Consider the following 18,121-nt stretch of genomic DNA (forward strand, 5'->3'; position numbering starts at 1 on the left):
CCAATCAACCGATACTGCTATTTCTTCATCAGATGAGAATAAATCAGAGAAATCAGCACTGGGGATAATGGTGTCCCATGGAATCCAGCGTTTGGAATGGCACGGTACACGACACATATGCCTACATAGATCATGTGACTCATGAAAATGGCTGCACCCCTGAAAATTCGTAATTGTCGATAAAAATCTTCTCAAAACACTATTAAATGAGAGAGGACTTAACATCACATTGTCAAAATAGGGTACATATTACATGACATATTGGATACACTGTTCATGCAAAGCACTGGATTTGTCCTTTAAATTGCCAGTAGGCGTTTCTGGACCATTAGCGCCACTAAATTGAATCCCAGCACCCCTATAATTAGAGGCGTTATACAGATTGAAAGTACCTATAAAAGTCCATTCCTGTTCATATTTATCTTATGTTGTGCATTGCATTTCACATAAAGGCCGATAAACAAATAAATAAATACATGCATCCATCCATTTTCTTTGGCACTTATCTTCACAAGGGTCGCGGAGAGTGCTGGAGCCTATCCCAGTTGTCAACGGGCAGGAGGCGGGGTACTCCCTGAACTGGTTGCCAGCCAATCGCAGGGCACCTCGAGACAAACAGCCGCACTCACAATCACACCTAGGGGCAATGTAGAGTGTCCAATTAATGTTGCATGTTTTTGGGATGTGGGAGTCGGTGTCAGAGTTCGGTTTGCATTGCCAGCAATAAGTCAGACTCGTTTCCGGTGAGAACTGGCTGCCCCTTGTCACCGATTTTGTTCCTAACATTTATGGAAATAATCTCTGGGTGCAGCTGAGGCGTAGAGGGTATCTGGTTTCGTGGCAGCATCACATCTCTGCTCTTTGTAGATGATGTAGTTCTGTTGGCTTCATCAAGCCGTGATCTCCAACGCTCACTGGAGCATTTCATAGCCAAGTGTGAAGTGGCTGGGATGACAATCAGCACCTTCAAATCTGAGACCATGGTCCTCAATCGGTAAAGGTTGGCGTGCCCTGCCTGAGTTGGGGATGAGCTCCTGCCCCAAGTGGAGGAGGTAAAGTAAAACTCTCAATTTTGGATGGATAGATGGATGGATGGAATATGGTCAATAATATAATTGTATTTTTTCGTATTCTCTTTTACAAAATCTGCCGTAACGCAATGTGGGTAAGGTAGCTCCTCCTGGAAGAGACCCATTGATTGGCTCAGAGGTTTACCAGAATTCCGTGCATTAAAAATTGAATACTATTGCTTTGTTGCTTAGGTCCTAGGATGGCTGCCTTGTATTGTGCGTGTCACAAGAGAACAGGATGCTGCCTTTCACCTTGCACTAACATAGCATTTATCGAAAGCTAAAGAGGATAATGCAAACTGAAACTGTCTTGTTTTAATATGATGTCAGTTTGCAAAAGACTGCTGTCATTATGTAAGAAGATTGTGTTTTAATTGGAGATTATTGATTTTTCATTCTCATGTGCAATTATAGCATATTCATTTGTGTCTGCTGCCACCATTAGGGGGAAAGAGAAAATGCATGTGCATTATTTTTATTTTATTCATTGAAGTGTAACTGTCTTAATTTGGTAGTACTTACCTTTCCAGATCTGATCTGCAGCCTGAAGTGGGGCACAATTCCTGTGCGTCCTGTAGCCACACAATGAAGTTATGGGAAAGAGTAGTGGAGGCTAGACTCAGGACAGAAGTAAGTATCTACAAGCAACAGTATGGTTTCATGCCTAGAAAGAGTACCACAGATGCATTATTTGCCTTGAGGAGGCTCGTGGAAAAGTACAGAGAAGGCCACAAGGAGCTACGGTACATTGTGTCTTTGTAGACCTAGAGAAAGCCTATGACAGAGTACCAAGAGAGGAACTGTGGTACTGCATGCGCAAGTCTGGTGTGGTGGAGAAATATGTTTGAATAGTACAGGAGATGTATTAGGGCACCAGAACAGTGGTGAGATGTGCCGTTGGTGTGTCAGAAGAATTTAAGGTGGAGGTGGGATTGCATCAGGGATCCGCGCTGAGCCCCTTCCTGTTTAAGGTAGTAATGGATAGGCTGATAGATGGGGTTAGAGTGGAATCCCCTTGGACCATGATGTTTGCAGATGATATTGTGATCTGCAGTGAAAGCAGGGAGCAGGCGGAGGAACAATTAGAAAAATGGAGCTGGAACTGGAAATGAGAGGAATGAAGATTAGCCGAAGTAAAACAGAATAGATGTGGATGAATGTGAGGGGCGGAAGAGGAAGAGTGAAGCGCCAGAGAGAAGCGATAGCAAGGGTGGTTGACTTCAAATACTTGCGGTCAACAATACAGAGCAATGGAGAGTGTGGTAAGGAAGTGAAGAAACGGGTTCAAGCGGGGTGGAACAGTTGGCGGATGGTGTCTGGTGTCCTATGTGTCTCCGCTTGGATGAAGGGCAAAGTTTGTAAAACAGTGGTGAGGCCGGCCATGATGTACGGATTAGAGACGGTAGGGTAACAAAGTGTGTTAATGGAAGTTCTTGAATTTTTCAGGTTCGAGTCAGCTGCCCTGAGTTTAAAACTGCAATTTTGTGGCAAAAATTACTCTAATTGTACACACCTTATAAATGGGTAACAGTCAGATTGAAATGTGACAACCACACTATGACCACTCAGTCAAAAACAATTCATTTTATGTATGCTCCATTAGATAGCAAGTAACAATGGACAAAGACTTTCCATGACTTCAACATTCGTAAAGACATAAGGCCAGCATAAACAAAAAAAAAATATTCTAAAGTGCTTTCCTTTATGAATGATCCTGATCGCATAGTAAAGCAAATTGTGGGTCGGATACGCTAATGACTTAAAGGGCCACTGTCATGAAATGCATGATTTTTAGTATGTTATTAATGAATAAACGGCAGCCGCTATGGTCCCATGCCTTTTTTAACCACAAAACATGATTTTGACGTATATGGCTTTTTGTAACTCCTGCCATGAAAATCCTCTCGAGGGATTTGTTTTTGAGAAGAAGCAGGAAGTGACATACGGGGCAGCAGCGCCCTCAAGCGGAGTCATTTATTTCTATTAGTTTTACCTGCAGGAAGGTAGCTCGTTGTTGCTCCGTATTAGCTAAAATGCTGACTTCTTGCATTGCTGGATATTGCTTGAACACTCTGGAGGATGGATTTACCCTTCATAAGTTTCCAAGAGACCCGTGAGCAATGGATTGCACAGGTGCAAAGGATGAGAGCTTCGTGGGTTCCAAATGACAGGTAGGTGTGTAGACAGCTACCAAAAAAAAAATAGTTTGGGGGTCACCATGTAATCCGTTTCTCATAACATAACAAAAGATCCGTGTACATATGACAGGGGTGGTAAATGTGTCGATGTGCGTGTCGCACGACTTCCGCGTCGAGCTCGCCGGCGACGAGCTACCCAGGCTGACAAGGCCTGCGGCTGGCCGCGATGAGCCTTGTCGAGAAGACCGAGCCGGCCGCCGGCCTTGTCGGCCAGGGTGGCATCTAATTATGGCTCGAAACAATAGGGCAATATTGCCCCGGTAACTTCACTCAGTTGTGAGATGTTCTCTTCTGTGTCAAAAGGGGCGTGTTTGTCTCCCATAGAAGAGACAACAGCGTGTTTTCAATGGTGAATGTCTTGGGTGACATCACAGACACGAGATGCAGCCAATATGGCGACCACTTGGATGTCGAATGACACTTCCGCAACTTTGCACATGGATGACACGCTCTCCACTCATATTTATTTTTTCATATAGACAAGGAAGTGAATAATGTTAATGTATTTTTCATTACAATATCTATTTCAGAATGTTTATAGGGATGACACTTGACCTGTAAGCAAGACTTATCTGAGCCTCCCAGGGGGGGTGAACTTAATGCGGCGGGAAGCCACGTCTAGACTCCAAAAACCATCAGGTGCACGAGGCCACGTGCAACATCCAGGCCCAAAATGTTATAACGTGTTCTGTTCTGGCGGGACAAATCGTTTCACAACGTAAAATTTCCCCCCTTCGTGCTTTGAAATGTGAATTATTTTTGAGTTTATGCATTTCAATGGCAATTTTTAAAATGCACTTCCACGAGCGGTTCAGCTATTTTATTTGTCCACTGGGGGTCGCTATCTACGCACAAAACATAAGCACGCCCACGCTCTGTTTGAATGACGTCACCAGGCGGACATGGCGTGACCATTCGAGTTCTTGGATCAACCATTTGCCCAATTCCGAACTGAAAAAAGTCTGGGTACCCAGAATTCATTGTTTTCTTTGTGCATCTGTATATGTATATTTGTGTAATCTTTTACGTCTCTTGGATCTGTCTGTATATTTGCGTGTCCCTGTTGAAGACTATTTTACTTTTATTGCGCTTTCATTATTTGCTTAAATATGACCTTATACATTTAATCAAAGGATAAAGTGTTGCCCATTTGCTAATCAGATAAGGATGTGTTCTGGAGCCGGTGGTTGGTGCTTGATCTTTGTACGCAGAAAACCGGCTGGTGCCATCCTCTTCTCCCAGGCGTTGCCGTGGAGACGAACGACACCAGATAAGGAGCGGAAAGTTGCCATCGCGGCCCAGGACCAGACTGCGGGGGGGGGGGGGGGGGGGGTGTCACTTTTACCATGGACCCAGACCTTGTGTTACTGGGCAGCTTTTGTCTTCTTTGGCTTTCCTGTGTGGTGGTTGCATGTTTGGACTAAATTGTCCAGAGGTGTGAATGTATGCATGAATAATTGTTTGCTTGTGCACTCAAGACTGGCAACAGTCAAGTCAAGTCAGCTGTGATTGGCTCTGGCTCACCTATGACCTGAATGGATGAAAGCAACTTGCCGTGAGGATTATTCTTTTTTTAAATTGTATTTTCTTTAAATGTTTAGCATTGATTCTGGGACCCCAGGGCTCCTCCTGACACCAAAAGACCTGGATTTAGTTTGTCAAGTTTTTGAGTGTAAAACTGTGTAGAACATGACCTGGAAAACATGAAAACCGCAACAGTGAGCCATGGAAAAAGGATTCATGAAATAAGAGGAGAACGTTGTTCATTAACGAGCAAATCATTCCATGTTGTCGCCACACTAATAATAAACAGCCAGCCAAATGCTAATTTTGTGTCTCATTTTATTGACTTCCAAGTTGCTGTCATTTTACTTTATTTCCCCCTATTGAAAGTAATCTCACCAAAATTTTCTTCATAAAATTATTATTGAGTGCACACACAATCGAAGTAAAAGTACTGAAAGTAGCAAAGTCACTCCTCTAGGTAAAAAAAAAAAAAAACTGGGAAGAAAATGGCAGCTGTTTTTCTGCATTTAGTAACGTATTTAAACATCAAAGTGTTACCTAAAATTCAGGTCCCCTTTCTCACAGTAAAGTCTTTCACTTGTTTCCTTGTTTTTCACTTTCCAACCTTTGTGTGAGAGTATTATTTATGTTTTAATCACTTTTTAAGTACAGTTTTATATATGCCATTTTTTTGTTGACGTTAGCATTAGATGCTAACCAAGCTAGTAGGGGGCCTTCTTCAAGAGAACTTCTTTGGTTGTTTCAAGTACATAACGTGTAGTTGTCTGTAGTATCGTTATAAAGTATCAAGTTTTCTGAACCTTTTTAATCTTTCAAGACTCATAAAGGTTGCGCACCGTAGAAGCTAGAAAATAAAACAAACATCACAGATACCATCAGTCCATACAAATTCACAATTGATTCACAATTAATACATGACAAGTGAAAGTCAAAATCTAAACATATTAATATTTAAAACTTATACATTTTAACTTGTTGCATTTGTTGTCTGTGAATCTTTATTTACGTGTACACACACACACACAAAAGCTGTGCTGTCAAAAACCGTCCAATCAGCCATTATCAGAATCAACTTTATTGGTCAAGTCTACACACAAGGAATTTGTCTCCGGTAGCTGGAGCCGCCTGAGTACAACATACATGTTGAGTATGACAACAGACCCATTTTTTTTTAAACTCTTGAGTCCTTCTTCTAGCATTTAGAACAGTTAGAAGGCCCCAAAATATGGCTATTGTGGACATTTAGTGACCAAGAGCATGCTTAGTTAGTATATTTCTTGAGATACATCTCTGAGATTGGAATTTTTGAGTGTACAGGGTTGCCTCACTACTTTGTGTTCCACTTTTTGCGGCTTCAATGCTTTGCAGGTTTTTATTAATTAATAAAAAAAACCCCCAATGAAAAATACTCCCAGATCGGCATATTGCGGAAAGCCACAATTGGACAGGGCACTTTTCTCCTTGTTGGACCCTGAATTGTGATTCGCCTCCTCAAAGACAAGGCTTTTTGGCCAGCAAAAGCCTGTTTGAAGAATTTTAAAAAATATATACCCTCAGAAACGTGCCAATGTGTAGTGCTGCTCATCCTAGGAGGAAGAATTTCCTAACCTCATCAGAGAGGGAGGAAACGCACGCTGGGCAAGTTTTTGACATGGTTGAAAAAGGCCTTTTTTTGGAAGGGGACGCCTATGTGCAGTCGTTTGGAAACGCAACACGGGCAGTTGTTAGTGTGTACAGTTTACAAGTTTAGTGGGGGCAGCTAAGGAGTGGTGTTTAAGAGAGGACACGTTGATTCTGTGTGCTTAAAGGATCTAATAAAACCTTCCGAGCAGCAAACCGGTGCTTCGTACCATTATTGTTTCTCCCACCAAGGCGTTTCCCCTGTGTTTCCCGACCACAGTCAGCCGACTGTTGTAGTCAAGATTAACAAAGGTTTTACAATTAAAGATTTAAGTACATACGTGTACTGTTGTCATCTTAGTCTCAAATATGTAAAATACAAAGTGTTTACATATTCTAATCATTCTCTTACCCAGATACACATACATGAAAATTCCTGGCGTGTGTGGGGTGGTAGGAGTCTTACTTTGCGGTTTGTCACATTACGCAGGGGGTTGTGGTCCCCATTAACTGCAAAAAACGAGGGATTACTGTAATTTTGAACACGATTTGAAGTGAATGAAGTCCCAAGTTCGGTATGACGTTCAAGGCAATTTTGTATTCTAGAATGTTGGTTGAACATCAAATGGGTCTGAATTTGAAGATAATTACTGTGATAGAATCCATATCCCAGCGAGTAGGCGGTCATTTGATAGCATAATTTTTTTTTTTTATATTAAAACAACATCATTTTTTTTTACAGATCTGCAAGCTTTTTTGTGCAAAATCTTTCACATGGAAATGTAAGCAACTGCACTTTAGGAAGACTTCTACTATTTTTTGCTTTGTTTAAAGGATACATATTACACTTTTTTCATAAATTAAAACAGTTACTGTTTTAATAGTGTGAATCATCCTTTTGTCAGGATAAAATAATTTATCTCCTGACATTTTTTGTATGACGCCACCCACCCGTACCCAAAAAATCCTACCCAACTATTTGTGTACAATTCATTTTAAAAAATAATTTTCCATGAGAGGGCTGATTTAAGTAATACTTTCAAGATTAAATAATAACGAGGCCATATGTATTGAACCAAGTTTTTATTTCACATTTTCTTGAAAAAAAAAAAACATTAAAAAACAGGCATCAAAGAATAACATGTATAGCACTTAATTTACAAACTTTTGGGGGGAGGGAGAAAAACATGAACAATATATTCCCTGGTCTGCATTTTTTTGGAACACAGCAGAGCATACCTCCCCCATCAATGGAAAGCTCTATCAAAAAGTAATGTTCACCCCCCCCACACACAAACAATATTCACAAAATGAGCCCAGCGGGGGGCGCTAGTGTGCCTGCATCAAAATGAGATCTTCTCTTGAAAGAACCGAAATTATTTCCACTCACGCTTATGTATGTAAGAATGTGACCACGCTTGAGAAAAATGTAAAAAGTATACAAAAAAACTGGTCAAACACAACACGACACAACACAACACACACGCACACAAAATACATACAAACACATGTAGCGTATTCAGCAGAAATCTCCAAACCAAAAAGAGGCAAAGCAGATTGCGAACCTCTTTGAAATCTGCCCGGCAACAATCCATTGGCATATTTACAAACAGTACAGGGAAAAGGAGAAAGGGGCTTGACAGCAGTTTGTAACAGTTCCCTGTTTGTGTAAGTGTGTGTACCTATGTATGAAAATACCTTAAATAAAAAAAAATATATATACAATATGTACATTTTGATGGCAAAGCAATGATGAAACAGAAAACAGAACACGTTTGCTCAAAAGACAACTTTGTGTGTGTACGTGTGTATACAGATATACTTGTAGCGTATGATTGGAGTCCCTGCTCGTCTCAGATCAGCTCCTCCACTGCCAACGCATGCTCACTTTTACTAGAAAAACACAGAGACATTATCTTGTTGTCGTGATCAATGTTCCCTCTAAGCTGCACATGTGCACTGCTGATGTGGTCTCCGTGCATAGACATTCTGCATTGCGCACAACAAAAAAAAAAAAAACACAACCCGAATTAAAAGTACAATATAACATACAACAACTCGATTCAATTTCTGCCATTTTGGAATGTGATTTAGTGAGTGAGGAGTGACTGGCTGCATTTGATTCACATCCGTACTTAAGCAGCCCGCCAACTGCCGTTTACAATGATACACCAGAAAGCTGACGTGGCAAAAGTTATGCCTTTGAATTTTTTAATTCAATCAGCCAATGTAAAGGGTCAATTAATTAATCAATTAGTAATAAGAAACTTCCACCTTAGCCCACCTTCATTATGACTGAAACCACAGAATACAGTGCACAGTAAGCAGTAAGCTGGTTCTGTATTTTAAATACAGGGAGCAAAATAACGTTTACCATCAAACTGTTTGGGAGCTGCATTCAGTTGTCAGCATGCACTTCAAAAGAATACTGTGCAATAAATCAGTATTACACCAAGAAAAACAGACGAGGATATGATTATGAATCACACCAAATAATAATAAATGAAATAAATTTGGAAGCAGCCTTTCAAATTTATAGCTGGCTTGGTTTGGTTACCAATGTATTTTTTTGTGTAGTTAAAAACAAAGCAAATCAAACTAAATGTATTGATATAGCGCATTTCATACACAAGGTAATTCAATGTGCTTTACATGATTAAAAATATTTGAATACAAAGAGATAAAACATATAAACGGGAAAAAATGATAAAAATGACTTTCTTAGCCGCTTAGCCGCAGGAGTGCTGGAGCCTATCCCAGCTGTCAATGGGCAGGCGGCAGGTTACACCCTGAACTGGTTGCCAGCCAATCGCAGAGCACAAAGAGACAAACAGCCACACTCACAATCACACCTCAATTTCGAGTGTCCAATTAATGTTGCATGTTTGTGGGGTGTGGGAGGAAACCGGAGTGCCCGGAGACAACCCACGCAGGCACGGGGAGAACATGCAAACTCCACACAGGTGGGGCCGGGATTGAACCCAGGATCTCTCAACTGTGAGGCCAACGCTTTCCACCTGATGCATCGTGTCGCCTAAAAATAACAATTTTATATTGCCGCTTGAAATTTTCGGCAACTGGAGATGGTACTCCCACTGCTGAAAATTGTAAAAGCGGTAGCTGTTGATAGCGCTGAAAATTGAAAACCGCTGGGTTATAGGCATAGCTTGATGGTTAACTGCACAATTTAGTGGTGCTAGAACTGCACCAAGCTATGATTATAATATTTATATTAAATACACTGAAGAAAATAAGTATTTGAACACCCTGCTCTATTGCACATTCTCCCACTCAGAAATCATGGCGGGGTCGGAGATTTTCATCGTAGGTGCATGTCCACTGTCAGAGAGATAATCCAAAAAGAAAAATCCAGAAATCACAATGTATGATTTTTTTCACGATTTATTTGTGTGATACAGCTGCAAACAAGTATTTGAACACCTGAGTAAACCAATGTTAATATTTGGTACAGTAGCCTTTGTTTGCAATTACAGAGGTCAAACGTTTCTTGTAGTTGTTCACCAGGTTTGGACACACCACGGGAGGGATTTTGGCCCACTCCTCCACCCAGATCTTCTCTAGATCAGACAGGTTTCTGGGCTGTCACTGACAAACATGGAGTTTCAGCTCCCTCCAAAGATTTTCTAATGAATATAGGTCTGGGGACTGGTCATGCCAGAATCTTGATATGATTGTTACGGAGCCACTCCTTGGTTTTCCTGGCTGTGTGCTGCGGGTCATTGTCATGTTGAAAGACCCAGCCACGACCCGTCTTCAATGCTCTGACTGAGGGAAAGAGGTTGTTCCCCAAAATCTCACAATACATGGTCGCGGTCATCCTCTCCTTAATACAGTGCAGGGGTACTGTCCCATTTGCAGAAAAACACCTCTAAAGCACGATGCTACCATCCCCGTGCTTCACATTAGGGATGGTGTTTTTGGGATGGGACATCATTTGTCTTCCTCCAAACACGGCGAGTGGAATTATGACCAAAAAGTTCCATTTTGGTCTCATCTGACAACAAAACTTTCTCACATGACTCCTTTGTATCATCCAAATGGTCATTGACAAACTGAAGACGTGCCTTGACATGTCCTGGTTTAAGCAGGGGAACCTTCCGTGCCATGCATGATTTCAAACCATGACGTCTTAGTGTATTACCAACAGTCCCCTTGGAAATGGTGGTCCCAGCTCTTTTCAGGTGATTGATCAAGTCCTGTCGTGTAGTCTTGGGCTGATTCCTCACCTTTCTGAGGATTATTGAGACCCCACGAGGTGATATCTTGCATGGGGCTCCACTCCAATTGAGATTGACCGTCATGTTTAGCGTCTTCCTTTTCTGATGGATGCTTCAACAGTGGACCTTTATTTAGCAAGCTATTTGGTAATTTCTCTGTAGCCCGTTCCAGCTGTGTGGAGTTGTACAATTTTGTCTCTGGTGTCTTTGGACAGCTCTTTGGTCTTGACCATGTTACAAGTTTGAGTCTTACTGATTGTATGGGGTGGACAGGTGTCTTTATTCAGCTGACGACCTCACACAGGTGCATCTGATTCAGGATAAAACATAGAGTGGAGTTGGATCTTTAAAGGCGGACTAACAGATCTTTGAGGGTCAGAATTCTAGCTGATAAGACAGGTGTTCAAATTCTTATTTGCAGCTGTATCAAACAAATACTGTAAAAAATCATACATTGGAAAAAAATCATTCTTTTGGTACCCAAATAATCCAAATTGGTACTGCAACAAATGGTTGCCTGCCCACAATGAGGTATGGACAGGCTTATTGTGTTGTACTTGTACCTCATTCATTTTTTTAATTTAATTTTTTTAAATACAATTGCATCTTTATTCTGGTAACATTACAACTGTACAGATGTAGTTAATTTTTTTTTAAATATAACTATCGTTTACTTCTTTGTACTACAACATTAGATGCATAATATTGGAAGTTTATTCTCATAAAATTATAAATTTGTCCTTATAACATGATGATTTTATTCTTAAAATGGTTTTTTTTTCTGTGAACGTTTGGACTTATTTTCCTAACATGAGAACTTTCTTTTTGTAACTTTCCAACTTGAGTCTCATGACTTTCTGACTTAATCCATCCATCCATCCATTTTCTTTGCCGCTCATCCTCACAAGGGTCGCAAGGAGTGCTGGAGCCTATCCCAGCTATCAACGGGCAGGAGGCAGGGTACACCCAGAACTGGTCGCCAGCCAATCGCAGGACAAAAGGAGACAGACAACAGTCACACCTAGGGGCAATTTAGAGTGTCCAATTAGTGCCAGTTTTTGGGATGTGGGAGGAAACTGGAGCGAATGGAGAAAAAACAGACAGGCAAGGGGAGAAGATGCAAACTCCACACAGGCGGAGCCGAAATCTGAACCCCGGTCCTCAGAACGGTGAGGCCAATGCTCTATAGAGCTCGTCCACGTGACGTCAACAGTTTGCATGGCGCCATATTGCCGGTCAAGCCTAGCTGCTCTGGAGTTGCCCGAAACCTGTCCTGCTGTTGGTTGTCACAACAGTCCATACAGATATTCAAAGTGATCATTCCATGGAATACCAGCTGAAAAGACCAGAAAATATCAATGGATTTCGGCAATTAAACATGATGGATGGTGCCCAACCAAAATACACACACGCCTGTATAGCGAGTGCTTCATTTCAGGTAGGAATTATTCTTCTCAATCTCAAATGATCAAGAAGTAATTATAATGCCAAGTTGGCTCATTTGAGAACAATGCGTATTTAAAAAAAGAAAATGAACCGTCTGTCGCAGCAGAGAGGTTAAAGTGTGGTTGCAATCGCTTCCGTGTACGTTCCGTGTAGACGACTCCGCACTTTTTTTTCCTTGCAATTATAGTTAATGAATGAGAGTTGGTGTAAAATCAGAGATCATTTATTTAAATATTGGTATTTGTATTGAATACTAGCTGAAGTGATCGATAGATTTCAGCAATGGTTGACATATGGCCAAATACGCTTCGGCGTTCACAAGTCGTCTCCCCGTCACTATGTCAGATTTATTCCTGATTGAGAAGAGAGCCAGCAAAGGAGTATTTGTATGCGTCCAGACTTTTATACGCTTTCAAACTTTTCTATGTAAATCTTGCAGACTTACTCACCAGATACATGTGTATATCCAGTTGTCCAAGACAAGTGGAAGCGGGTTAAGAGTCCAGTTTCTTATCGGCGAAAACGTCGACTTCGGCATTACATATGGGTCCACTTAGTGTCTCTAATTTTTCCACGTACCTTCAATTATTATCACCTTCTAAATGTCTAACGGTATCGGACAAAACTCTGGGCGTCATGCCACAAGATATATTTTCGTTTTGTCTCAACGGGCTTAGCATTGAAGAATGCTTTGTTTGACCGGCAATATGGCAACGTAAACAAAAGTCACATGATTTTATGACATCCATCCATTTTCTTTTGCCGCCTATCCTCAAAAGGGTCGCATGAGTACCGGAGCCTATCCCAACTACCATTGGGCGAAAGGTGGGTTACAGCCTAATCTGGTCACCAGTCAGTTACAGGGCACATATTGACACCATCACTGAGAGTTACTCGATCCCACGCTGCTGACATCATAGTCAGGCGTGTGTACCGTAATTTCTCGTGTATCAAGTGCAAAACTTTCCAAAAATATCAATGTAGCGCATTATATTTAGGTACAGATGAAAAATAAAAATAAAATCACATTGTGCAGTCGTGTACAGTACATAGGGTGGTAAAAAAAAAGGTATATATTTACATTTACACATTTATATGTATTACGGTAATGTGCGCCACCAACCTGAGCTCCTTGACCTGCTCATGGAAGTTTGCCATTTTACAATCATTAGCGTACCATATTTGTTGCTACTGCACCAAACATCAGAAATAGCTGCCCATGAGTTTGCTTTAACTTAAACTTAGACAGAAAATGTCGACTACTAGGCCAACTTACGCGGCCACTTTTAAAATGAAAGTCATCACTGCTGCCCAAGAAGTGGGAAGCCGCGAAGAAGTGCAGCAGTTCCAAGTGTCTGAATCAAATGTGAGATTGTGGATGAAGACGATGGAAAAAATAATCCATCAAGAAGCATATGGAAGACTTTTGAGAAGTGGATGAGTTGCGCATTTCCCAGAGAGTGAGAAAGAGTTTGGCGTCAGGACGCTATCAAAACAACAAGAGCTCAAACTACATAGAAACGAGTGGAATGGGCACATAAAAAAAAAAAAAAAAAACAGGAGGGCGCATACAATTAAAATGCTTGGTCTTTTTTTTCACCTGATGCCATAGAAGTGCTCCTACAGATTGTAGCCGAACGGAGAACAAGAGGCTGCGCTATTAGTACTTTGGAGCTTCGCCTCAAAGCACTGACAAGAACGAGGAATAAAGGGAACCAAGACTCTTTGAATTCAAAAAAGGTTTCCACATAAATGCCACGGACGCCACAGAGGATGACATGCTGTGGGTGGAGGATGGGGTCAATGTTCATGATGCAATTCAGGTGCAGGAGGCACTGGAACTGGACTAAGTCATCAATGATGAGTTTTACAGTGATGAACCAAAGGTAGCTGCTATGGATGTTTTTCAAATTGGAGATGACCTCAGATGCTTCTTTTGAAGGCTTTGCCAAAGATGTGTAATGTAGTGGATAAACTGCACGATGCACAAATGTTTTATGCACAAATATTGCAAAATAATGCAAAAAAAATGTCAAATTATTTATTTACTTACTTATACTTACTTATTTACTATTTAATTATGTACAGACAATTTTTTGAAAAACAATAAAAGTACAAACCTAGCAAAACAGATATACAGGGAGTCCTCAGGTTAAACCAGTCTCGACCTACAATGTTTTGACTTTACAACACCCATCCCCAGTCCGCCATTTAGTCTAGCTGATGTGCATCGTGCTCGTTTGTGTTTGTGCGCCGGGAGTATCTTCGGATTTTTACACTCCTTTTTAGACATTATGGACCCAAAGAAGAAACTCGTGTCTTTTAGCAATAATTCTGCAGCCAAAAGAACATTGAATACCATGGAAACAAAGCTCAAGATCATAAAAAGATCTGAGAAATGGGAGACACAGACAAACATCACTAAAGAGCTAGGCTTCAGTTGGTTGACCGTGGTGACAATTATTGAAGACAAAGCCTGTATTTTAGCACGTTCCTATGTAGGGTACAGTGATCACAAAACCACGTTCTTTGATACTTGTTGAGATGGAGAGGCTACTTACGTTATGGGTTGAGAACCAGCTTTCTTTGCAATAGCAAAACACAGCCTCCCCTTCTTCTTCTTCTCCATCCACCTCTCAGCAGTAATGGTAAGTACAGCATCTTTTTTTTAATTTCAATGTATTATTTTTTTTTATACAACGTATTTTCACGTAAATTCTGACTTTAATGGTGAAATCCGACTTACAGTGAAATTCGAGTTACATTACCAGCATAGGAACGGAACTTGTTCGTCACCCGAGGACACCCTGTAGATAATTCCTAATATTTTGAGCATATGGATAGCAGCAAATTGGTGGTGCGCATTGTACATTGGTAGAAGGGTTTTCCTTATTTGTTGGGGTCAACTTTGAGCATGCGCATTATATTTCACGACACATTATACACTAGAAATAACGGTACCACTACAACGTCATTGACGTTCTGGCTTTATATTCCACCTCAGAATTGTACTACCTTAAAGGGACAACGATTTTATTTTTTTCAAATTGCCATTAAGAGTTCCCACGACCATTGTGATGATAAGCAGCTAAGAAAATGGATGGATGGATGGATGGACCATTAAAAGTTACCTGATCGTTTGTTCCGTTTTTTTCTGGGTTGATGGCCTTGAGGAGCACCGTGTCCTCACTCTTGGCGTTGGCGTTCTCCTTCATCTCCACCACGATGTCATCTTTGGCAGTCTTCTCTGTGGAGCTGACGGCGGGGAGGCGAGGGGAGACGAGCGAGGAGACATTTTAAAAGCAAACCAGCGAACAGCGGGACCCACGCTACTAAGATGAAGGCCACTTACATGTCCTGCTTCCCTGAGCGTCCGCACGGGATCTTGCCCTTCTTCAGCAGGAAGTAGAGCAGGCTGCCCAGGATGGCCAGCAGCAGAAGGCACAGGATGATCACCACGAAGATTACGCCGCTGCCCTCTGCTACACAAACACACCAGAAGAACACACAAACGACTTTCGTAAAAGAAAAACACATTTCAACCACTCACCATTTATAAGTAGGGATGGGCATTTCCCTTCATTTAGTCTTCGACTCAGACTCATATAGAAATAAATGGATAATATTAGGAAACATTAGTCTAAATATTACTCTAACATTGGGGCAAATCACTTCACATTTTTTTCCTGTATTTACATGACTAAGTACATTATTTTTTAAAAAATCATAAATTTTCTGAAACTTGGCGGCACGGTGGCGCAGCTGTAGAGTGTTGGCCGCACGGTTCTGAGGACCGGGGTTCAAATCCTGTTCACGCCTGTGTGCCGTTTGCATGTTCTCCCCGTAGCTGCGTGTGTTTTCTCCGGGCACTCCGGTTTCCTCCCACATCCCAAAAACATGCAACATTAATTGGACACTCTAAAATGCCCCCAGGTGTGATTGTGAGTGCGACTGCTGTCTGTCTCTATGTGCCCCGTGATTGGCTGGCAAGCAGTTCAGGGTGTATTCCGCCTCCTGCCCATTGACAGCTGGGATTGGCTTCAGCACTACCGCGACCCTTGTGAGGATAAGTGCCCAAGAATATGGATGAATGGATATATAAAATTCTAATTTTATCCTCTACAGTTATTCCTTATTTTTGAGAGTTCAACATCTATTCAGGTAACATAACTTGTCCTAAAATGACATCTTTACTCAGGTAACACTGTATTGAGCTAAATAATACCGCTCGGAAGGGCTGCCATTGACTGAATGTTGACGTGATGTCCTGTCGACTTCTTTCGACAGAAAACTAGTGGAGACTGAGAGTTTTCTATTCTTCTTGCCTCAACTGCTTAACAAAGCCACCGATGGGTGAGTGATTATTATGCCCATCTATAGTTTCGAAACAGAGAAGCACACAAATAGGGGAGTAAAACGAACAAAAACAGTATTTGTTCCAAAGTGAACTCTATTATTATTTTACAAGTATTTCAATTTATTTAAGCCCTTCATGTTGACAGTGGGTAAACGTATAGAATTATCCACATCAGCAATTTAAATCCTTACTGAATTCATGAATACTAACCACTGGACTAAAACCCACAGAGGTTCTACTATTTGTGTCTGGATCATAAAAACACTAACTCACTGGCCACTTCATTAGGAATCGCATAATCCAACGTGCCTGATGAATTGGCACTGAGGGTAAATCCTTTACTTTTTTAGTTTGATTTCAGGAACTAAATCTTGCTCATGAAACTCTCTTTTTCTTAGACTGGAGTTACTACCTAAAGTAATTTCCATTGTAGGGTACGTAATATCAACTCCCAAAATAAATTTGACCGTTTTTTAGGTTATTTGGTCTGATACAAAATGTGCTAGTAGAATGTACGGTGGTTCGTGAGATTCTGTAATTAAGGGAGAATTTTCACTCAGTCATTCAAAGGGCTGTGATGTTGTGTCTACGTAAAAGAGAATATTTAATCTGCCCACGGGCCATCGGAAAAGCTGTGCCAACGCAGCGAGCGCGAGTCCCAGAAAGAGAGATCATCAATAAGGCATGGAGGAGCTCCTCAAAGCCTTTCGCAGTGAAACGGGGAGGAGGAGTAAGAGGAGGACAACAGACAGCATTTGTTGAATCGGCATTGAAATCAGCGAGCGGGATGACGGTCTTACCGGGAGAGAAGGGAGCGCTGGTGGTGACCAGGGGAACTGTGAACAAGTAGAACAACATACTTTTACACGCAACTACAGAACTCACAAAAACATCTACACACACAGCACTGAGATGCTCAGGCCTAAGCGGTAAAAGTGTTACTTTGGCACCATTTTGGTGCCGTGGAACAATGTTCAATTTAAATAAGGAAATTCATTTAAAGCTGGCAGAGGCAAATTATGGCCCACGAGGCTTCTCAATATGGCCCGCCGAATTTAACCCCTTAAAAAAAATTCAATATCACTCATCAATAATTCGTTTCATTTTGTCCCTGCAATGCCAGCATTTCCCCCAAAAGATGGCATAATGAACATTGGTGGACCTTTGTCCGAGTGTAGTGTACTCTTTATTTCACTCTCATTTTCCCTTCCTGTTTGAGCCTTTCTGTAAAAATGAGTGGACAAAAGAAAAGAAAATTGGACAGTGAGTACTGAGTATTTAATATTTAACGCTGCTTTCCTGGAACATTCGCTGGAAATAACATTTGTTTGAGTTTGGTGACTATACGTCATTTGGCCAATCAGGTCGTGTTTCACGCTAATAAACTGACTTTGTACTTCTATTTTGCTATTGTTTTGTCTTGTATTGTATTGTGTGTGATTAAATTGTCTTAAACACAATACAAGTGTTTTGTGATATTTTGCTGGTTACATCAAGGGGATTTTTTTCTAATTTCTCACGTAACATATGCTATAAACTGTGAGACAAATGTCCCCCCCAACTATTATTTTTTTAATAGCTATATACACACATACCTGTCATTTAGAACACACAAAGCTATTGTCCTTTGCACCTGTACAACCCATTTTTCATGACAAATTGGGT

The 18,121-nt window shown here is 41.1% G+C and overlaps 1 protein-coding gene across 5 annotated transcripts in view; it reads right to left on the reverse strand.

Moving 5' to 3' along the window:
* Positions 1 to 7,493: 7,493 nt before the first annotated feature.
* Positions 7,494 to 18,121, reverse strand: part of mcama (melanoma cell adhesion molecule a) — a 75,381-nt gene continuing 64,753 nt past the window's right edge. Inside the window, exons 13-16 of one of the 5 annotated variants that reach the window (XM_061813069.1) lie at positions 17,257 to 17,292; positions 15,452 to 15,578; positions 15,231 to 15,354; positions 7,494 to 8,404 (exon numbers count right to left, since the gene is read on the reverse strand). In XM_061813069.1, coding sequence (XP_061669053.1) covers positions 8,357 to 8,404; positions 15,231 to 15,354; positions 15,452 to 15,578; positions 17,257 to 17,292 — 335 coding nt within the window. In that variant the 3' untranslated portion in view covers positions 7,494 to 8,356. Of the gene's footprint in view, positions 8,405 to 15,230; positions 15,355 to 15,451; positions 15,582 to 17,256; positions 17,293 to 18,121 lie in introns of all 5 variants that reach the window. The other 4 variants (XM_061813068.1, XM_061813072.1, XM_061813071.1 and 1 more) reach the window with 4 other exon arrangements.

Source organism: Syngnathoides biaculeatus, chromosome 23, assembly GCF_019802595.1.
Source record: "Syngnathoides biaculeatus isolate LvHL_M chromosome 23, ASM1980259v1, whole genome shotgun sequence".
Taxonomy (NCBI): Eukaryota; Metazoa; Chordata; class Actinopteri; order Syngnathiformes; family Syngnathidae; genus Syngnathoides; species Syngnathoides biaculeatus.